This window comes from Cherax quadricarinatus, chromosome 63, assembly GCF_038502225.1.
Source record: "Cherax quadricarinatus isolate ZL_2023a chromosome 63, ASM3850222v1, whole genome shotgun sequence".
Lineage (NCBI taxonomy): Eukaryota > Metazoa > Arthropoda > Malacostraca > Decapoda > Parastacidae > Cherax > Cherax quadricarinatus.
Window position 1 is genome coordinate 2,797,692 of NC_091354.1, and position 24,508 is coordinate 2,822,199.

The window sequence follows — 24,508 nt, forward strand, 5'->3', positions numbered from 1 at the left end:
GACTTTTCCTGTTATTCCTTTAGCACGCATTTTGTGCGCTATTATGCCATGGTCACACTTGTCGAAGGCTTTTGCAAAGTCTTTTTATATTACATCTGCATTCTTTTTGTCTTCTAGTGCATTTAGGACCTTGTCGTAGTGATCCAATAGTTGAGACAGACAGGAGCGACCTGTTCTAAACCCATGTTGCCCTGGGTTGTGTAACTGATGGGTTTCTAGATGGGTGGTGATCTTGCTTCTTAGGACCCTTTCAAAGATTTTTATGATATGGGATGTTAGTGCTATTGGTCTGTAGTTCTTTGCAGTTGCTTTACTGCCCCCTTTGTGGAGTGGGGCTATGTCTGTTGTTTTTAGTAACTGTGGGACGACCCCCGTGTCCATGTTCCCTCTCCATAGGATGGAAAAGGCTCGTGATAGGGGCTTCTTGCAGTTCTTGATGAACACGGAGTTCCATGAGTCTGGCCCTGGGGCAGAGTGCATGGGCATGTCATTTATCGCCTGTTCGAAGTCATTTGGTGTCAGGATAACATCAGATAGGCTTGTGTTAATCAAATTTTGTGGCTCTCTCATAAAAAATTCATTTTGATCTTCGACTCTCAGTCTGGTTAGCGGCTTGCTAAAAACTGAGTCATATTGGGACTTGAGTAGCTCACTCATTTCCTTGCTGTCATCTGTGTAGGACCCATCTTGTTTAAGTAGGGGCCCAATACTGGACGTTGTTCTCGATTTTGATTTGGCATAGGAGAAGAAATACTTTGGGTTTCTTTCGATTTCATTTATGGCTTTTAGTTCTTCCCGGGATTCCTGACTCCTAAAGGATTCTTTTAGCTTAAGTTCGATGCTTGCTATTTCTCTGACCAGTGTCTCCCTACGCATTTCAGATATATTGACCTCTTTTAGCCGTTCTGTTATTCTTTTCCGTCGCCTGTAAAGGGAGCGCCTGTCTCTTTCTATTTTACATCTACTCCTCCTTTTTCTTAGAGGAATAAGCCTTGTGCATACATCGAGTGCCACCGAGTTAATCTGTTCTAGGCATAAGTTGGGGTCTGTGTTGCTTAGTATATCTTCCCAGCTTATATCGGTTAGGACTTGGTTTACTTGGTCCCACTTTATGTTTTTGTTATTGAAGTTGAATTTGGTGAATGCTCCCTCGTGACTAGTCTCATTATGTCGGTCTTATGGGGAAAATTGATTCGCTTTTCGATATTTTCGGTATTCGATGAGCTCTCAGGAACGCATTAATATCGAATACCGGGGGTCCACTGTACTTTAAAGCTAATACATCCATGCTAATACTTGAAAGCTAATACCTCCATGCTAATACTTGAAAGCTAACACCTCCATGATAATACTTGAAAGCTAATACCCTCATGATAATACTTGAAAGCTAATACCTCCATGATAATACTTGAAAGCTAATACCTCCATGATAATACTTGAAAGCTAATACATCCAAGCTAATATTTTCAATTCAAAGTTTATTCTCTATAAGGATTACAATGCTGAGTTTACAGAAATTTGGTTATTGTTTGGTTTAACATGTAGTAAAATTGAGATTACAGAGTGTACCACTAGAACGCTTAGCATGGCTAGGCATTTCGGGCATACTTAGTTTTATTCTTAATATTACAAATTATGAGGTAAGTTGGTATTATGGCTAAGTGACTAAATACTATTTTGTGAGTTTAGCAGTGTGAATGCTTTTGTTTTGGCACAGTATATAGTTTCAGTATTGGAGTATCACAGGATTCATTATATTAAGACTGAGATTAATATTTCTGTTTATGGTCAAATGGGTGTGCGAGTATTTGAAAGCTAATACTTCCATGCTAATACTTGAAAGCTAATACTTCCATGCTAATACTTGAAAGCTAATACCTCCATGATAATACTTGAAAGCTAATACATCCATGCTAATACTTGAAAGCTAATACCTCCATGCTAATACTTGAAAGCTAATACCTCTACTTCCATGCTAATACTTGAAAGCTAATACCCCCATGATAATACTTGAAAGCTAATACATCCATGCTAATACTTGAAAGCTAATACCTCCATGCTAATACTTGAAAGCTAATACCTCCATGCTAATACTTGAAAGCTAATACCTCTACTTCCATGCTAATACTTGAAAGCTAATACCCCCATGATAATACTTGAAAGCTAATACCTCCATGCCAACACTTGAAAGCTGTTTCAAAGCTAACACTGAGCACAACTTTTTACTATGTGTCAGTCAAGCGACGAGTCAGGGTAAACCATAACACCGTAAGAAATGTACAAATAACCCACAGTCAACAATACTGAAATAACAGGAATATTTTCGGTCTAGCTAGTGAGCATGACTCAACAATCACCAACTCACTTGAAGATGTGGCCGTTGCAGTCTTGGTACAGGTCAGGGAAGAGGTCAGAGTGATTTTGAAAGCCACGTCCAGGACTCCAGCGGTTGCGAAGGATGATCTCGGGTTCTCCTCTCCGACAGAAAGGACAGTTAGCTGCGAGGAGCCACATGCTTTGACTGCTAAAGCTTCTAACTGTATCAGTGTTATTATATGCTAATAAGTATGTTAATAAGACACAATATACGCAATGCAACATCTTATTAAGAGGGGACAAGATCCGGGCCGGGACCACGCCGGCGAACCACTCAACTCATTATTATAATCATGGAGGAGCGCTAAACCCGTAGGATTATACAGCGGGTGAGGGGGTGGATGGAAGGTATTCGGGCTCAATTCAGGGAACCGGAGCACAGATCCAATTCCCTAGATCAAGAGCTCCTCACCAGCATCAAGGAACCTCCCTGGAGGGGAACTATTAATTAAGAAGACGTGAGGATGTTATACCTGGAGAGAGTTCCGGGGGTCAACGCCCCCGCGGCCCGGTCTGTGACCAGGCCTCCTGGTGGATCAGAGCCTGATCAACTAGGCTGTTACTGCTGGCTGCAAGCACACCAACGTACGAGCCACAGCCCGGCTGGTCAGGTACCAACTTTAGGTGCTTGTTCAGTGCCTGCTTGAAGACTGCCAGAGGTCTATTGGTAATTCCCCTTATGTATGCTGGGAGGGTGGGTGGGTGGAGCAACATATAAGGAATTATTCGAAAATAATTGAAAGGGGTTTGGCATAGTTTTACTTATTCGTTGCTCGAGTGTGCAGTCGAAGATTCCCTACCACTACTCGGGGTAAGATAAGATAAGATAAGATAAGATTTCGTTCGGATTTTTAACCCCGGAGGGTTAGCCACCCAGGATAACCCAAGAAAGTCAGTGCGTCATCGAGGACTGTCTAACTTATTTCCATTGGGGTCCTTAATCTTGTCCCCCAGGATGCGACCCACACCAGTCGACTAACACCCAGGTACCTATTTGCTGCTAGGTGAACAGGACAACAGGTGTAAGGAAACGTGTCGAAATGTTTCCACCCGCCGGGAATCGAACCCGGGCCCTCCGTGTGTGAAGCGGGAGCTTTAGCCACCAGGCCACCCATGGGTGAAATTTTCCTTATTAGCCAAATTATTATATTAATATTATTATAAATATCATTCGGAATACAAACAGAGCAGGTGAAGGGCCCAAGACGTGGGTTTCTTGGTATCGTGGTGTTGGTTAGGGCTCACATAGAGGGTGTTTGAAGAAGCAAGCAACAAAGGTTCCTCCTCTAGGGCCCTCAAGCTCAGACTCCTCCCAGTGTAACACACGAAGTACTTGGTGGCGCCCTTGAACCAGTCTGTTCATAGGGATAGAGGGCAGGGCAGTGGTACAGAGGGTGGTAAAGCACAAGATGGAGAGAAAAAAATATTAGTTCCTGACCAGGGTAGGTAGATACATATAGTTTTAGAAACACTTATGTGTGTAGAGCTCAAATTATCAGCCATTCCTCAATTTATTTATTTTTACTGGTTTCTAGATCATTTTTTTACATCAGTTGTATTTATACTTATAGGAAATCGCCCAACAAGATGCAGTTCATAAATTCTTAATTCAAGGAAAAATACGGAGATTAACGAGAAATCGTGCTTGCGGAAATCTATCTTCTTTGCTAATGTACAGGTTATAAAAAACTAGGCTGGAGTACAGTTATGTAGTGTCTACCTCTCGATTAGCACACAAATTTCCCAAGCCTCTGCCTCTTCTTGTTCTGAATGAGCCCACACGGGCACAGCTCTGATCATAAATATAACATTATGCTAACTTACTTGTTTTGGGAATGGTTGGAAGAGCCAGAGCGAGGAAGGTGACTGGAGCAAGGATATAGTAAGCGACACAGTACGTTCCATCGGAGTGTGTGGGAGGGTGACGGAGAAGGGGTACCTGGGGCGGGGAACTCTTCAGGAAGGTCTCTACGTCGTAGAGCAGAAAGGTTTGTGTCATGGTTTGCTGCAGCTGCCGGAGGTCAATTTGGCTTATTCGATTAGCTGTGACCCGTAAGATAACATTTACTTTAAACGAATGCAATTAAAAATTTGAAGTATATCATACCACCCACTCCATGGATTTAGACCACCACTATCCACAGTATGGAATTGAGCTGCTGTTCACAGCACGGATTAACAAATCAAACTACAACATATTTGTAGCATTGTAGCTCCAAGTAACTCTTACAGCAATAAGAACACTATAAAGATGAGGTGAATCAGCAACCCGTGTGAGAATGATGGAATGACAGGCAGCTAGCCGGCCGCCAGCCACCTCCCCAAAGAGACCAACAACGTCTTCCTGCTGCTGCTCTCCTGGAGGAGAATGGAACCAGGGAACACCCAGAGCAGTGGCAGATGGCAATTTCCTCACCAGCGCCACCAGCACAACTACAGCTGCCATTCTGATGCTCACCTGAAAAACACAGTTTCAGAATTGCTGTACTAAGAAGTTATCTTTAAAGCCTATCAACTACTAAACTGCCACACCACTACATTGCCACACTGCCAATCTGTCACACCACTATACTGCGTCTGCCACACTTCTAAACTGCCACACCACTACACTGCCACACTACTAAACTGCCACACCACTACACTGCCACACTACTAAACTGCCACACCACTACATTACCACACTACTAAACTGTCACACCACTACATTGCCACACTACTAAACTGCCACACCACTGCACTGCCACACTACTAAACACACGATTACACTGCCACACTATTAAACTGCCACACCACTACACTGCCACACTACTAAACTGTCACACCACTGCATTGCCACACTACTAAACTGTCACACCGCTACACTGTCACACTACTGAAACTGTCACACCATTGCACTGCCACATTACTAAAACTGTCACACCATTACACTACCACACTACTAAAACTGTCACGCCATTACACTGCCACACTACTAAAACTCTCACCACTACACTGCCACACTACTAAACTGCCACACCTCTACACTGCCACACTACTAAAACTGTCACACCATTACACTACCACACTACTAAAACTCACACCATTACACTGCCACACTACTAAAACTCACACCATTACACTGCCACACTACTAAAACTCACACCACTACACTGCCACACTACTAAAACTCACACCATTACACTGCCACACTACTAAAACTGTCACCACAGGTTTAGAAAGATACGTAAGCAAACACTATGACATATTTATTAGAAAACGTTTCGGTCCTGGGACCTTGATCACTTCTGTTAGAAGTGATCAAGGTCCCAGGACCGAAACGTTTTCTAATAAATATGTCATAGTGTTTGCTTACGTGTCTTTCTAAACCAACTTGTCGGTATTTGTTTCCAAAGTTTATACTGTCACCACTACACTGCCACGCTACTAAACTCACAACACTACACTGCCACACTACTAAACTGCCACACCACTACACTGCCACACTACTAAACTGTCACACCACTACACTGCCACACTACTAAACGGCCACACCACTACACTGCCACACTACTAAAACTGTCACACCACTACACTGCCACACTACTAAACGGCCACACCACTACACTGATACACTACTAAACTGTCACACCACTACACTGCCACACTACTAAACGGCCACACCACTACACTGCCACACTACTAAAACTCACACCACTACACTGCTACACTAAATGCCACACCACTACACTGCCACACTACTAAACTGTCACACCACTACACTGCCACACTAAAACTCACACCACTACACTGCCACACTACTAAAACTGTCACACCACTACACTGCCACACTACTAAAACTGTCACACCACTACACTGCCACACTACTAAAACTGTCACACCACTACACTGCCACACTACTAAAACTGTCACACCACTACACTGCCACACTAAAACTGTCACACCACTACACTGCCACACTAAAACTCACACCACTACACTGCCACACTACTAAAACTGTCACACCACTACACTGCCACACTGCTAAAACTGTTACACCACTACAGTTATACTACTAAAACTATCACATTACACTGAACTAACGCTATTCCATGATCTTCACTACAATATCAGGTAATATCTAACACTTTATTGATCTTCACTACAATGGAAATAAGTCACTCTGACTTTTTTGGGTTATCCCAGGTTCTCTACACATATTACCGGGAGTTTACCTGGAGAGAGTTTCGGGGGTCAACGCCCCCGCGGCCCGGTCTGTGACCAGGCCTCCTGGTGGATCAGCGCCTGATCAACCAGGCTGTTGCTGCTGGCTGCACGCAAACCAACGTACGAGCCACAGCCCGGCTGATCAGGAACTGACTTTAGGTGCTTGTCCAGTGCCAGCTTGAAGACTGCCAGGGGTCTGTTGGTAATCCCCCTTATGTGTGCTGGGAGGCAGTTGAACAGTCTCGGGCCCCTGACACTTATTGTATGGTCTCTTAACGTGCTAGTGACACCCCTGCTTTTCATTGGGGGGATGGTGCATCGTCTGCCAAGTCTTTTGCTTTCGTAGTGAGTGATTTTCGTGTGCAAGTTCGGTACTAGTCCCTCTAGGATTTTCCAGGTGTATATAATCATGTATCTCTCCCTCCTGCGTTCCAGGGAATACAGGTTTAGAAACCTCAAGCGCTCCCAGTAATTGAGGTGTTTTATCTCCGTTATGCGCGCCGTGAAAGTTCTCTGTACATTTTCTAGGTCGGCAATTTCACCTGCCTTGAAAGGTGCTGTTAGAGTGCAGCAATATTCCAGCCTAGATAGAACAAGTGACCTGAAGAGTGTCATCATGGGCTTGGCCTCCCTAGTTTTGAAGGTTCTCATTATCCATCCTGTCATTTTTCTAGCAGATGCGATTGATACAATGTTATGGTCCTTGAAGGTGAGATCCTCCGACATAATCACTCCCAGGTCTTTGACGTTGGTGTTTCGCTCTATTTTGTGGCCAGAATTTGTTTTGTACTCTGATGAAGATTTAATTTCCTCATGTTTACCATATCTGAGTAATTGAAATTTCTCATCGTTGAACTTCATATTGTTTTCTGCAGCCCACTGAAAGATTTGGTTGATGTCCGCCTGGAGCCTTGCAGTGTCTGCAATGGAAGACACTGTCATGCAGATTCGGGTGTCATCTGCAAAGGAAGACACGGTGCTGTGGCTGACATCCTTGTCTATGTCGGATATGAGGATGAGGAACAAGATGGGAGCTAGTACTGTGCCTTGTGGAACAGAGCTTTTCACCGTAGCTGCCTCGGACTTTACTCTGTTGACGACTACTCTCTGTGTTCTGTTAGTGAGGAAATTATAGATCCATCGACCGACTTTTCCTGTTATTCCTTTAGCGCGCATTTTGTGCGCTATTACGCCATGGTCACACTTGTCGAAGGCTTTTGCAAAGTCTGTATATATTACATCTGCATTCTTTTTGTCTTCTAGTGCATTTAGGACCTTGTCGTAGTGATCCAGTAGTTGAGACAGACAGGAGCGACCTGTTCTGAACCCATGTTGCCCTGGGTTGTGTAACTGATGGGTTTCTAGATGGGTGGTGATCTTGCTTCTTAGGACCCTTTCAAAGATTTTTTTTTTTTTTATATTTTTATTTAAAAGGACACAGTACAAGATATAAATAAATAAAAGAACACAATTATTAACCGTTTGAAAATACAATGACCACAAGTGTTACATTCATATTGTATTAAAGAATATACCATCACCGAACAATGAAACGAACAGGATAACACCTGCTCAGAAAATAAACCTACAAATCAGCATACGAAGGATAAAATTATACATTACTTAAACAAAGGCTAACCCAACCCTACAATAAAATTACAAAGACATACCACATAATACTTCCCGCAAATAGCAGGAAACTCTTAACATAATAAAGAGCGAGAGAGCTCCAGCACCGAACAAAAAAAATTAGCAAAAACCAAAAACTCAAAATTTTATGTCTGTGTCCACATAAATCAAAGTGCACAGTAAATATTATTTAACATACAAAAATTAAAATGATAAGAACATTAATTTAAACATTAGGCAAACCAAAGCCGACAATAAACATTACATTGGTACATATCACAATGAAACTCCCCACATAAACACTGGGCAGGAAACACCCTCAAGTAAAAGACATAACATTATATACGCAAGTATCAACCCATACAACTAACAAAATCCTAACATAAGGTATCAAAACTGTCTAGTTACAGGACATAAAAACCTTATCTCCCTATTTGAAACACTAGTACATCATTGCTGATTTTTTTTTTTTTTTTTTTTTTTTTTTTTTTTTTTTTTTTTTTTTTTTTTTTTATATAAACAGTCTAAAAGATAATATATAAACAAATAATTAGCATATAATTATAATTCTCATTGCCTAAAGACTCGCCGCACTTACTTCGTGCCGGCACATACTACCCCCCCCCCTTTTCCCTATTATCAATATTATTATACTGGGCGTATATCATGGGAATAAAAATTCCTCATGCACATACAGTAGTCATAATTAAAAATATTGACATACAAGTTCGTACATGTTCCATCCTTATTTTTTCCCCAATAACACCATTGAACAAAACCAGTTTACAATCTCACAGAAACCCCATTAAGGGCATCTCACAATAAAATTGTCCACTCCTAACCTAATACCTCACTATTCATTATAATTCATATATCATTACATAACATGATTAGGTACTTAGAAAAAGGTGTCATTATATGTGATTATAAAATTGACTAAGCCAAAGATCATGATTTCATATATAAACATAGCAGAAAATTTTTCCCACAAAGCAACTGTGCAGGTTCACAGCACTTCGCAAACATAAGTTATACAACGATCAAGTTAACTTGTGTGCTTGTCTTAACATCATTCTGCTCTAAACCCGAGATCCCAAGGTTTAGTCATCATGGTTTTTAAGGTTATCCTGTATGCAGTGAACATAACCATAGATTCCAAATCCTCATTCATCTCCCTTCCACTCTATTCATAACCCTCCCACCATCCACACTACAAAGAAGCCTAAACCAACCCACCCTCATGTGTCCCCCGGTAGGAGACCAACCCTTTGCCCGCCCCCTGGGTTCATGAGGAGAAGGCCCCCCACAGTGAGATTCCGGTAACCCTCCGAAAAACTAACTACCCACCTCCCACCATAGACTTGCCTATTCCTACACATAGTTCTATAAAATCTCGCTGCTAACGCTTTTATCCTCAACTCTCCCCTAACCTCCCTCATCCCCCAAGATACATGTAAATAATCCGTCATAACATACATTAAGGCTCTACCCACATCACCCGGCACCCCAGTTACATCCAACATTAAGGCCCGTAGGAATGGCCATTGCCCCCCCCCCAAAAGTCTGATAACTCTCAACATCCATAACCTCACCCCCTCCAAAGAGGGACAAAAATATACCGCATGAAAAGCCGTTTCGATGTCCCCACAATGCAAGCATGAGTCCTCTCTCACAAGACCCATTTTATATAACACATCCCTAGAGGCCAATATTCCCATCAGAAAACGATATACTAACTCTCGTACCCTCGCTGTTATTCTAAGCAAGCCAAACTTCCTCCATATGCTTATCCAGTCATATGTTGGATATACAGCAAGTCCCTGTAAGACACCCTTGCCTACCACGGCACCCACCATTCGTTTGACCTTTAACGTGGACACCTGTTTAACATGTAATAAAACCCTCAACATATCCTCACAATACCGCAAATCCCTTCCGCACCACCATCTTCGTGCATCCTCCATTACCCTACCTACCCTGACTCCCCTGTTCCCCCCAGTCCGGATATATCTTTGTTTAATATATAAAGCCATTACTCTATGACCCAATGACATCAGGCCAAGACCCCCACGTCTCCCCTCCGTCATCACCACGTCCTTGCTCAACCATGCCCTCCCAAACCCCCACACATACCTTAGAACCTTCCTCTGGATTTCTGCAATATCCTCTGCTCTTAAAGGGAACACCTCAGCCACTCCCCACACCTTACTGTAAACCAGAGAGTTGACCACTAAAACTCTCTGCTGTAATGTTACGTCCCTAGCCCTTAAGCCACCTAGCCTACCCAAAACCCTGCTCGTAACTAATTCCGAATTTATCTTCCTACTCTCCTGCACTTCCTCCATGTACCATATTCCACAAACCTTAATTCTGTCCACTACTGACCATCCCAAACCCTCCCCCAAGCCCCCTCCCACCCAATCCCCCACCTCTAATAGTCTCGACTTCATTAAATTAACTCTCATACCCGTGGCATCCCCAAAAATCTGAATGATTCCACCAACTTTCCTTAGATCTTCCTCATGCCTTACCAACACAGTAGTATCATCTACGTACCCCACAATCCCCCCCCGCCCACCCCCCCTAATCCCATGTTCATTCATCACCTCATCCACCAGCCCATAAAATGGATTCTGTACGCAGGAAAACAATAACTGAGAGAGTGGACAGCCCTGCCTCAAACCTCTCTCCATCAGTACTGGGTCCCCCAACTTACCATTAACCTGTACCCTAATAACTGCTCCCTCATACAAGGTTTGCACCCATCTCACCACCTTCTCCCCCAAACCCAACTGTTCCAAACAAACTTTTAAGAAATCCCTATTCACACAATCATACGCATTAGCCCAATCTAATCCAAGTATTCCCCCTCCGGTGCAGTCCTCAATAAAATCCCTTATGTGACTATGCCCGTCCCTCATACTTCTTCCCGGAATGCCAAACTGTCCCCCATGTACCACTGATCCTAGAACCTTCTTCAGTCTATTGCCCAGAATTTTAGCATAAATTTTATAATCTGCACACATTAAGGATATTGCTCTATAATCATTCAATACTTTCCCATCCTTCTTCTTCGGCACCAACACGACGATCCCTGTTTTCTGGGTCTTCCCCATCCTCCCACTGCTCCACATATGATTCAAGACTTCCACTAACCCATACCTAATGCATTCCCAATAAACTCTATAAAAATCATTCGGTATTCCATCAATGCCCGGCGTCTTACCCTGACTCATCCCGTAAACCGCCTCCCCCACCTCCTCCTCACTAATACTACCCTCCAGCATTTCCCGTTCCTCTTGTCCCAATACAATAGTATTCTGCATAACCCCAAATACCTCCTCACTGACAACTTCCTTGTTCCTCCTCCATTTCTCCCTAAACCAATAATCAGCATAACCACTAATATCATCTGTATCAGTAAGACCTTGACCCACCACATATCCTCCCCCCCCATCAGCGACCACTAGATGCGCTATGGTAGTCACCATCTGCCTTTCCCTAAATTTTCTCAGGACATAACCTGATGGTCGATCACCCTTTAACACCTCCTCTAATCCTGCCCTAACTCTAATCGCATTAAACCTTTCATTATGCAATCCTTCAATCCTACTCCTTAAATCATCCACCTCACCTCGCACATCTTCCCTTCCCCCCCCGTCATAAACAGCATTTAGCTGTCCCTCCAGGTAGTTTTGCAAACCATATCTCCACCTTGCCTGTTCCTTTCCACGTATCCTAAAAAACTCTGCTATTGCTGTCTTTGCCCGCATCTCCCACCAGTCAAGCAAATCCATCCCACCATCCCTACCCTCCCAGCAATGTCTCCACCATTCCTCAAAGGATGAGCCTTCATCCCTCTCCTGCAGAAGCCTCACATTCAATTTCCAATACCCAGCATATATGCGTACTATACCATCCACCCGCAGATCAGCTATCACCGCCCTGTGATCCGAAAAACCGACATCAAAAGCCCTCACTCTCTCCACACCAATCCCCTGCATCACATATATCCTATCTAACCTCGCCCCATAATTCCCACGAATGAACGTGTGCTCCACCCCATACTCCCCCCTACCCACCACATCTACAACTCCCACATCCCTTAACACATCCCTTAGCGCACCTAAAACACATCCTGCCCCCCTCGGCGTCACATCACCATACCTAATCACACAGTTCCAGTCACCTCCAAGTACAGTTATAGAAGGTAAACCTCGCAAATAATACATCAAAACATCACGTACAAAATCAACTTTAACTCTAACATTGTTACATGCTGGCATATATACACCAATGAAACATACTCTCCCCACCCCCCAGTGCCCATCTACCCTTACAACCCTCCCCCCTCCCCCCTCCTCCCAACCCATGACACGCAATGGGCTGGTCTCCTTTACAGCTACTGCTACCCCTCCTTTTAATTGCAAAGCATTACTGACAAACATTTTATAACCCCTCAAACTCAATTCACTCCCTAACCTATGGTTATGCTCCTGCAAAAAACATACATCCACATCAAACCTTCGTAAAAACCACTCTAACCAAACCCTTTTTACCTCAGATTTAAGCCCATTGACATTTATTGTGACACACTTGAATTTGCCAGAAGAGGGGGCTTACCCCTATGCCGCTGTATCTTACTCACTTCACCTTTCTCAGTACCTGTACCATTTTTATCCTTTTTTCTAACCTGTCCACCAGCCCCTCCTTGCCCCCCCCCACTGATCTTCCCCGGTACACCCCCTCCCCTGCTTGCCTTTTCCCCTACCACTACCCATGACTTCTTCCCGGGTCTCTGCCCAGGTGTTAAAACCTCATCTAGGTCAAAAGCACCCGCAGTTCTTTTTCGTGAGCTCTCACTCACACACAAATCTACATCCTGCACGTCCTCCTGATGGACTTCCACCACCACTTCCATGTCCTCTCTGTCATTCCTCGGACCCTTCACCTGTCCCTGCTGCTCAACCATCAGCTGCATCTCACTTGACTTCTCAGGACCATCCTCCCCGGCCACCTTCTCTTCGAAAAACTCCTGCAGAACCGCTTCCAGCAGCTTCTCCTGGGTAGACTCTTCCACGTCCACCTGTCCCTCAGGAGATGGGGGCCCCTCCCCTGTCACCTCCGGGAGGGTAACACAGGTACCGACCGTCGATACTTCCCGTTCTACTTCTTCGCTCCATCTACCACTCGTCACTGCTTCCACCTCTCGCAACTCAGGCATCAACTCACATGGTCTCTGCTCCACTGCCAACGTACCAGGAGCCCTGGTAGGCTGCTTTCTAGGACACTGTGCTGCCATATGTTCATATGAGCTACAGAGACGACAGGTCTTTCTCTGGCCGGCATAGTGTACAAAGACTTGCGTCCTGGACTCCACCAGCATGACATAGGACGGTATGGGCCTAGCCAACGTCATTTTGAGGGTATAAGAACCCTCAGGTCTTCCCTTATATGGCCCCTCTGTCCATACTCCCATCGTTGCCGAATGGACTTTTCCGTAGTTATGGAATACCTCCTGTATACTACACGCCGTCGCCTCGAAAGGGACATTTCTCACCTTCACCCATGTGTAGTACCTGGATACGTCATGCAGAACAACCTCCACTGCCGAGTTCACTGTCACCTTCCTCTCCTGGTACTCGTCAACAAGTCTGTCGTAGACGCCGGTATGATTCAGTTTCAGGAAAACTCTGTTCATCCCATTTAAGGCAACACCATAAACTTCCTCGTTGGGGACACCATAGGCGTCCCTGATGATAGCAGGCAGCAATGTATGCATCGTAGTTCCAGTAAGTGTGCCACGTATCAGCTGTATACAAACAGTGTTAATCCTCTGTCCCACTCGGTACGCCATTTTGTCTTCTAGTTGCTAAAGGTCACCACCAGAGGGCAGGTGTAGCTACTAGGCGTGCGTCCTCTCTCCCCGGAGGTCGAGAGACGAATGCTTTTCAAAGATTTTTATGATATGGGATGTTAGTGCTATTGGTCTGCTATGCTGCTATGTATGATAATCTCTGTAACTGTATTTGTGTATACCTGAATAAACTTACTTAACTGACTCTAGTGATATTCACTACAATATCTGACTAGTGAGCTTCACTACAATATCAGGTAATATCTAACACTATTGATCTTCACTACAATAACTGACCCTAGTGATATTCACTACAATATCTAACTGGAGCTATCTTCACTATAATATCTGACTAGTGATTATTAGTATTATAATCATAAAGCGCTAAACTGACTAGTGATATTCACTACAATATCTGACTCTAGTGAACTTCAGTATAATACCTTACTAGTCTTCTTGACTATATTATCTGACTAGTGACTATTAGTATTATAATCATAAAGCTAACTAGTGATCTTCACTGATATTTAGTTCCCTGACTAATTTATCTTGACTTCACTTATTTAATTGATAAAGTGTATATATTGCCTTAAATAAGGTATAAGATAGTATTCACTATATTTATAGTTATTTGTATATATAACCTAATATCATACGCTCACCGCAGTATATATTTGTGTTGATTTGTTCTTATATTGCTGTTGTACTTGGAGGAAACTATGGAACCAAAACAGTGCTTAGTGCTTCGTGGGTTATCTAAATACACTAAGGCAGTGAAGGTGTTTGAGGCCCTCGGTAAGTACGGGTCAGTGGTAACCTACACTCGACCCTTGATGCCTGATGGATCACTTAGTGGTGAATGTTACGTCAAGTATGAGAATGATGACATGACAGCTCACCTATTGGAGAAGGGCGAACTTTTGATCAACAATATAGTAGTGACCGTTCATTTGCAAAACACAAAGAAACCTGACAAACAAAGTTAGCATTCCGCCTGTATTTTACAGACAACAGAAGATCCTGCCACTATCTTCAAGCCAACAGAAGATCCAGCCCCCGTCTACAAGCCAACAGATGTTGCTCTGTTGAACAGCGTGACACCATCCTCAAAAAAACGTAAAGCTTCTACTGATAATGAAGATTCACTTCTTAGCAATCCCGATCTTCGTAAGGCCACAAAACTACCTCGATTAGAAACCTATAAATTAAATCCAACCTCTCCTTCCCCTCAAATGCAGACCGGAACAAAAATTTTCATCAAAAATTTACCAGAAAATTTTCAACGGCAGAGTATTATAGAAGTTTTTAAGAAGTTTGGGAAAATCAACATGGTGTGGACTAAACCAGGAGCCACATTTGGGTTTATTATATTTAATGAAGAAAAGTCTGCCCGCACAGCAGTCGCTCATGGACCACATATCGTTGACAGTAAAGAAATTATAGTAGAGTTGCCTGAATCTACTAAAGTAGAAGAGTCCTCTACAATCTTTGTGGGAGGCTTAAACAAGTGTGTGGATGATGTAAAACTGTGCGATGCTCTCACTCAGTTTGGCACTGTCGTCAAACGTCAGCGACGAGACCAGTCCACTTTTATGTTTGTCACTTTTTCCTCAGAAGAAGCTGCGAATAAAGCCATCTCCGCTGGTTTCATGACCGTTAATGGACGCCGCCTCTTCTTAAAACCAACAGCCAGACACTGAATCAAAAATAAACTAACTTATTGCGGTCTGTTGTCGAAGGAAAGAATTAAGAGGTGAGATTGTAAGAGTATAAGGTGAAGTAAAGCTTCAGTTAGAGGTGAGTGTGGAGGAAGTGGGAGGTTGAGTATAAAGGAAAGGGAACAACAAAGATAATGTTTGTCGAGAAATAGGTTAGGATGACCAGACAAAGCAAAAGATTTATATGTTTGTTGAGCATAGCTTGAAAACAGGTATGGTGACGCAAACAGTATAGTTAGGCATATACACAGCTCAAGGGATTTCAAGGAGATTTTGTTAATTAAACCGAGGAAAACTTTTAAGTTCAGTTAATATGGAAAGTATGCTTTTTTTTTTTATTTTAGGTAGGGAAGGGATGTGTGGATCAAGCGTTTCCAGTAAATTAATGAGATTGTAATGTAAGTGAATGCTATTGACAGGGAGAGGTGTTGGCTTAAAATATGGTAAAAATATGAAGTGAGGATATTCACATTTTCTGTTTGTTGGTGATGCAGTGCTCTTGGCAGGCTGCGAGAGTGCTGAGTCTGCCTCTTGATTAGTAAGTGGAGGATCAAGCCTCCACCATTTCTTGGGTTAAATACCCCAGAGAGGTTTAGCACATCATATATCAGTTAAAAGGAAAATAATAATAGATTCTGAAAACAAGTTTGGCTTCAAAAGAAAGTTGAGTGAACGAAAGAGAACAAGATGATGAGAATGTGAAGTCAAGGGAGTGAAAGACAACGTCAGTTACAGAGTGGAAGGATGTAGTGAATGTATTTAGTGTACCACACTATTTGACATCCTATCTATGATTATTGGGCAGTATTAGGGATGTGTGGTTCATTTAGTATTTTATGAAAGAGAATGAGAGATACTGAATTTATTTAATCCAAATGAAGTGATAAACTCGCATTGTTATTCAGGTGTGGTTTTACCTGTATAGATAACAATATTAGCGGGAGGTACAAGCAACTGTTGAGAGAATGGGCGGCTAAAATACAGGTAATGAGGATGTGGTGGAAGACCTCATGTTTGTCTATATGTTCTGAATCATCTTCAGGTTACAGTCAATGTTTAGTATAATCAAGCGTCTGGAGCCATTTTATCTGCTTCAGCAACAAAGATCAGTGCAGCATGGAAAATCCTGACCAAAATCAACTTTGTTAACATAGCTTCCTGACTCTGCTGAAGTCTTGATTACCAACTTCGGCACATTATTTTAGGCTGCAGTATATGAAATAGTCAAAATTAATAAAATGAGCCAAAAACTGAACGTACATTTGTAAATATGACGGTGAGGGCGAGCTTTAAAGCTGTTGACTTACCATGACCAGCATCTCTGGTAACACCTGACCCTCTCATTATGGCTTCAGATATCACAACTTAGCAGCGTCTAGCTGACAGAAGTGTCATGCGCATTGTAACGCACTGCTGTGCCATTTCTCACTACGTTTAACTCATATATCACTATGTTTATTTCATGAAGCAATTAGAGAGAATGTCAGATCACTGGTAGACTTGTTAAATATAATAATAAACTTTGAGTTACCACAGTAAAGCAGATTTATTGTCCTAAATTAATTAAAAAATGGTCTGGCTACGACTGCACTAGTCTCCTGGCTACCACTACCCTGGTCTCCTGGCTACTACTACACTGGTCTCCTGGCTACTACTACACTGGTCTCCTGGCTACTACTACACTGGTCTCCTGGCTACTACTACATTGGTCTCCTGGCTACTACTGCACTGGTCTCCTGGCTACCACTACACTGGTCTCCTGGCTACTACTACACTGGTCTCCTGGCTACTACTACACTGGTCTCCTGGCTACTACTACACTGGTCTCCTGGCTACTACTACACTGGTCTCTTGGCTACCACTACACTGGTCTCTTGGCTACCACTACATTGGTCTCCTGGCTACCACTACACTGGTCTCCTGGCTATCACTACACTGGGGACACAGAAACAAGAGGCCACAATTGGAAGTTGAAGACACAAATGAGTCAGAGAGATATTAGGAAGTATTTCTTCAGTCATAGAGTTGTAAGGCAGTGGAATAGCCTAGAAAATGACGTAGTGGAGGCAGGAACCATACACAGTTTTAAGACGAGGTTTGATAAAGCTCATGGAGCGGGGAGAGAGAGGGCCCAGTAGCAACCGGTGAAGAGGCGGGGCCAGGAGCTAAGACTCGACCCCTGCAACCACAAATAGGTGAGTACTGGTCTCTTGGCTACCACTACACTGGTCTCCTGGCTACCACTACACTGGTCTCCTGGCGACCACTACACTGGTCTCTTGGCTACCGCTATACTGGTCTCTTGGCTACCACTACATTGGTCTCCTGGCTACCACTACACTGGTCTCCTACACTAACCATTTCCTTGACCTGTTACGATAGACGTTTATTCAAGCGCTACAGGATAAGATAAGATTTCGTTCAGATTTTTAACCCCGGAGGGTTAGTGTGGAAATTTATTTGGTCCAAATAGTTCCACAGCTCAGATCCAGCATGAGCGTCTGGTCGTCTGAGCCGAGCGACCCTTAAACCCTCCCAAACAAGCAAGGCATTCTCTGGTTGGCGGTTGGTAAGCTTATTTAATTTATAGATTTACTCTTCAGGGAAGGAGTAGGTAGGTTTACTGGTAATACACTAATATTAGGTTTACTAAGGCATCTGTAGATAATGATAGAGTAGACCTAAGACCTTAACATAGGTAGTAATAGGCCGATAATGTAGGCAAACATTAGGATAAGTTAGCTAGGGAGAACTGGCAGCCCTAGCTTGAATGGGGGGGCGCAGGTCACAAAGACAGAATAGCGTCCTTCTTACGATAGACTTCGACTGGACAAGACGTGCCGTGAACATCAGGCGGCGCCCCCACGTGTCTTCACATCTGAGACCTGGGGAAATCTGGTAGAGACACCTCGATGTACCGTAGATGATCTCCTCCATCAGCCCATACAGTAAGACGAGATATTCACCCTTTCCCGTAGGATCTGGCCAGTGACTTAGGAGATCGTGAGTTGAGTTAACTGAGGGCTCGGCGTGCTACAGAGAGAGTATGCCCAGTAAGTACCAGCGTCTCAGAGTCGTCTGAAGCTAGCGTCTGAGTCTGCATAGTTATACTAGGGGATACATACCCTCTTGGATATAGGAATTTCTGAGGTGCAGACAGGACACTAATAACGATTGAATATTGCAGGAATTAATGCTCCCGGTTGCACGTGGTTCCCAAGGGGAAGTCCAAGGGGGCTAAAGCTAGGCTTAGGAAGTTGAAGATCAGGATATATGCTGCAACACCAAGTAAGTTAGTCCTTTATACGTGCATGCAGGCGAGGTTTCTTGCAATACCAATCATGTTAGGTTAAGCTATCATAGCTAGGCCACAGTTAGGTTAAGCTATCATAGCTAGGCCACAGTTAGGAACCAGTTTAAAAAAGTTAGGTTTAAGTTAGCACACCTAGGTCAAAGTTACTCAGAGGCTAGGCCAAGCTGACTATACACAGAAGTTGTTATTTGCAGTAATTTACAGGCAGGCCAGGTAGGCTAGAGAAGCTTGTGAATTTAATTATTTACAGTGATTACAAGTAATCCAGAGTAGGAGACTTGTGTGTTAATTACTTACAGTGGATTTGCAAGGTAGCCACAGTTAGGTTTAACCTAGTTATTATTTACAGGGAGTTATAAAGCCAGGTTTAAGTTATAGCACACTAGCTAGGTTAGGATTTACCTTATCCAACCATCCACGCTAAACAGAGTAAGCTGGGCACAGTTAGGCCAAGCTGTTTACATACATTATTTATTTACTGTTTCACAAGTTGAATTGTTGAATTTGCTTGTGTTAACCAAGTGATTTTAATTTGTATACTGCCCTATTAGTGTGTGATTTTCATTGTCTTTGATTCATGTTAATGTGGGATTTGTGAATTATACCTGAGACTAGGTTAAGTCCTGTAATTATTTGCTGGCATTGTACAGTTAAGTGCTAGGTTAAGCTTTCACATCGATACACATTTTGATTGGGATTTGAGAGCTAACAGTGTACATTTTTGATTCATAGTAGAGTCAATATAACAAAGGGAATTGTTAAGCTTGTTGAGAAGCCTTAAGACTCGTTCATTCTTACCTAACACCGTGACGTGCTGTGGGGTGGACTGGGTAAAGTACAATTAGTGTCACACTCCTCATTAAACTTCGACAATGGCAGATGGGGGTTCAGGAGAGTCTGGTTCAGTGCTAACAAAATTAAAACGATCAGTAGCAGCATACAAAGGGCATCTGAACAGAACGCGTAACAGGTGCAAGGCTACTTGCCAACGCAGTAATGTAGACTGCGATGATTTGCAGAACTGCTTGAAGAGTTTGGGGGAAAAGTGGGAAGCCTATGAACAAGCATTCTCAGCATATGAGCTACAGGCTATTGAGGATGAGGAATCCCAGGGAAGTCTTCAGCAGGCTATGGACGAATTCACTAAGGATGATGTAGATTGTCATCAGGAGATGAATATGTACAAAGATAAGTTAAGTACATTAAAGGCTAGTATTCCAAGGATGGTGTTGAACACCGCAGGTACCCCAAACAACCACACACCTGTCAATATGTTGCCCAAGTTGCCCCAGCTGAATTTACCAACGTTTGACGGAACCTTAACAGAGTACATTGGTTTCTGGGATCAGTTTAGAGCCCAGATAGATGACAGAAATGATTTGTCAGATGCCGTCAAGTTGCAGTATTTGCGGTCGCAGCTCAAGGGTAAAGCCTTAGATCTGGTCCGGCACTACCCGATTACTGACGCTAATTACCAACATGCCAAAGACCAATTAGAAGACATGTTTGGCAACACTGAGGAGATAAAGGTAGCTATACTTTATCGGTTGTTGGATCTAGAGGCTTGCCGACATGACCGTCAAAGTCTAGAGAAGTTCCGTATTGAGGTTATGAGCTTGTCCAATAGTTTCAGAGATTTGCATGATGAGAATGATTCAAAATGGATCCTTAGCCAGGTGATTCAGAGGAAACTGGCTAGCACGACAGTGCATGAGTTACACTTAAAACATCGGACGAATAGGTTCACGATAGACCAAATTGTTGAAGGGTTAGGGGATCTCATATCTCACCTGAGCATAGGTCAGGGGGAGAAATTACCTACCAAGGAGAAGTCGGTCGACTTCCCCAGACATTCGAGAGATAGACCTAAACCACCTCCCACTAAAGTAGGCACGTATTATGCCCAGGGCGAACCCTCCACCCACAGGGCCAAGGGAGAAGCCACTAAAGCGGCCAGTATGAGACGGTGCGTGTTTTGTGATGAAGAACACGCTAGTTCAGGGTGTTCAAGCTTCACCACCTATAACCAAAGGGTTCAACGGCTAAGAGAGTTGAGACTTTGTTTCAAGTGTTGTGGAGAACATTTTGCCAGGGACTGTAACACCATGCTCAGGGAGTGTCGGGGCTGCCGGAAGGGAAAGCACCACAGTGCACTGTGTCCTAATGATGCCGGATTAGCACAAGTTAAGGAGAGCAAACCGCAAGAAAGGGCGGAGAGCAAGAACAAGTCAGAAGTAACGATGAGTGTGGTGAGTACGGCACCGAGAATTTGTTCTGGTGAGCAATTTCAAGGCTCGGTGGCCTTGCCCACCATAATGGCGGTGGTCGCGAACGGGAAGAAGTCTGAAACAACCCGTTTGTTCTTCGACAGTGGGGCACAGAGATCCTTCATAGCGGAGAGTCTAGCCACTAGGTTGAAGCTGGAGACAGTTGGTAAAGTTGACATGAAGGTGGAAGGGTTTGGTGGGGAAGTCCCACGCAGGTCTTATCCAGTAGTCAATGTGACGGTCAGGTTAGCCGGGCATCGACGGGAAATTTCAGCCTTGATGGTGAAGAGGCTGCCCAATATCATTACCACTAGGGGACTGGCTGAAGCAGTCAAACGTTTGAGGGAGTTGGGTGTGAAGCTAGCAGAACCAGACATTGCTACAGACAATGTTAGTAATGTAGGCATATTGGTAGGAGGGGATTACCTAGACGAGTTCGTGTCTACGAGAAGGGTTATCAAGGAAGGTGTGGGCCTGTACAGGACTCCAGCGGGGTACATCGTAGGAGGCAGAATACCAGCTCACTTCCCTGCGACCCCGGGAAAGGAGGGCTCTGGTATTACAGCGACTGAGGCTGTACTGGTGATGCAGATTGGTGTGCACGAAGGCCTGTCAGAGGCGCAAGTTGGCATATCCGACAGTGAGCCGGTCCATAAACTATGGGACCTGGATGTAGTAGGGATTAAAGGTGACCAGCCGCCCCCCGAACACGAAGAGACGTATCGAGATTACTTGAACCATGTGCAGTTCAGGGACGGGCAGTATTGGGTGCGACTCCCATGGAAACCGGGCCACCCAACGCTGCCCACTAATTTCAAGAGGGCACGTGGTCAGTTGAATTCATTGGTGAACAGCCTGACCAGGAAGGGTCTGGTGGGGAAATATGATGATATTATTAAGGAACAGCTGGCCCTTGGGTTCATCGAGAAAGTGCCCAATGCCAGCCCTGGGGAAAACACCCATTATCTTCCACACATGGCAGTCACCAAGGAGTCGGTAACCACTCCCATCAGAGTAGTCTTCAACTGCAGCTCGCAGGCGAGTCCCCGAGAGCCATCGTTGAACGACTGTCTGCTCACAGGGCCCTCCCTGACGCAGAAATTAGCAGATGTGTTGTTGAGATTCAGGACGGAACAGTACGCCTATGCGGCAGACATTAGCAAAGCCTTCCTACGTATTGGGTTGCAGCCACAGGATAGGGACTACACAAGGTTCTTGTGGCTGGCTAACAGGGAGATGCCCAAGCAAGGGTATGATACCTATAGATTCAGGGCAGTGTTGTTTGGTGCCACTAGTTCACCATTCCTATTACAGGCTACCATAGACTACCACCTTGTGAACTGTAACAGCCCGCTTAAAGAATTACTGAAGACCCTATTTTATGTAGACAACATGCAGGGTACCACCTCAGATGAAAGGCTGTTGATGGATATTTACCGAGAGTCTAATCAGGAGATGCTCTCAGCTAACATGCCATTGAGAGAATGGGTGACAAACAATCCAACGTTGCGGGGCATGGTGGAACATGACTATACTGGCTACTCAGTGCCTGAGGTAACATCGGTGTTGGGACTAGAGTGGGAAGTCAAGGAAGACAGACTTAGGCTAAAGAGGAAGCCTGATGGGGAAGGGAAGCTGACCAGGAGGTCTTTGCTGAGCAAAGTGCAGACTGCCTTCGATCCTTTGGGTTTGTTGACACCCATCACCATTCGAGGGAGGATGCTAGTACAACAGACCTGGGAGCTGAACCTAGGTTGGGACGACCCACTGCCAGAAACAGTCTGCCAGGAGTGGGATCTGGTTAACAAAGACCTAGCGGAATTGCACGAGTTCACATTCCCCAGGTCCATCGGGTGCACCGGGCGGGATTATGACTTGCACGTCTTTTGTGATGCCTCCTCCAGGGCCTATGGGGCAGTAGCGTATTTGGTGGCCGGGGACCAAGTCAATCTGGTCACCAGTCGTGCGCGGGTGACACCCCTGAAGGATTGCTCGATCCCAAAGCTAGAGCTCACGGCGATGTTGCTGGGAGCAAGACTGGGTAAGTACGTAGAGGAGGTGTTAAGTAATCTGAGGGTGACACACACCTATGTATGGACAGACTCGGAGGTGGCCTTACAGTGGGTCCAGAATGACAGGTCTAAGCTCCCCTATGTCAGGAATCGGGTAAAGGAGATACGGGAACTACAGTCAACATCAACAATTCTGTATGTGCCTACAGATCAAAACCCAGCCGACCTGATAAGCCGAGGGGTGACACACAGAAAGTTGAGTAAAAGCGAGCTTTGGTTCAAAGGCCCAGACTGGTTACCGGCAAGGGATTGCTGGCCGGAGCAGAAATTCGTGGAGACAATCAGCAGCATAGTACATTTCGCGGGGGAACACGACACTGAATTATTTGACCCCAGGCGCTACTCCTCGTGGAGAAAACTTATAGGAGTCACGGAAATGGTATTTCGATTCGTGAGGAAGCTGCATGACAAGGTAAGCCAGGGTCGACAGTTGTCTCTAGTGGGTCCCAGAGAATATTGGATAAGGCAGTACCAAAGGGGGAGGTTTCCAGGAGTGCTGGAAGTACTTGCGACCCGGCAGCAGGTTATGGCGTCAGGACGCGTGTCCAACGATGACGACTCAGGGAACAGCAAATTGGTTCACTCATTGGGATTGTTCCTAGATCATGCGGGGCTAATAAGATGCAGGGGAAGAATACAAAACTCTGAGCTCAGCTATGGGGCCAAACATCCCGTGCTGCTGGGAAAGGAGGGATGGGCGACAGAGCTATTGATACAAGATGCCCATCAGAGGACCTTACATGGGGGGTTTGGAGATACCCTCACCTGCCTACGTCAGAATTACTGGGTACTGAAGGGTCGAGCTGCCGTCAAAAGGGTGCTAAAGAGTTGCACGGTCTGCCGGCGGTACGATGGGAGGACCCTACCCTACCCAGGTCCACCACCGCTGCCTCAGGAGCGGGTACATAGTGACAGGCCCTTTGAGACTGTAGGAATAGACTATACGGGGGCTATCACATTGAAGAACCCAGGAGACGTTAAGGAGGGCCCTCAGAAAGTATATGTCTGCCTGTTTACCTGTGCCACTACTCGAGCGGTGCATTTGGAGTTGGCAGAAGATATGACGACAGAGA

The 24,508-nt window shown here is 44.5% G+C and overlaps 1 protein-coding gene across 3 annotated transcripts in view; it reads right to left on the reverse strand.

Moving 5' to 3' along the window:
- Positions 1 to 4,781, reverse strand: part of LOC128706434 (glutamate receptor ionotropic, delta-1) — a 69,971-nt gene extending 65,190 nt beyond the window's left edge. Inside the window, exons 1-4 of one of the 3 annotated variants that reach the window (XM_070098563.1) lie at positions 4,607 to 4,781; positions 4,201 to 4,387; positions 3,561 to 3,731; positions 2,366 to 2,498 (exon numbers count right to left, since the gene is read on the reverse strand). In XM_070098563.1, the coding sequence (XP_069954664.1) occupies positions 2,366 to 2,498; positions 3,561 to 3,731; positions 4,201 to 4,375 (479 nt within the window). In that variant the 5' untranslated portion in view covers positions 4,376 to 4,387; positions 4,607 to 4,781. Of the gene's footprint in view, positions 1 to 2,365; positions 2,499 to 3,560; positions 3,732 to 4,200 lie in introns of all 3 variants that reach the window. The other 2 variants (XM_070098561.1, XM_070098562.1) reach the window with 2 other exon arrangements.
- Positions 4,782 to 24,508: the final 19,727 nt, after the last annotated feature.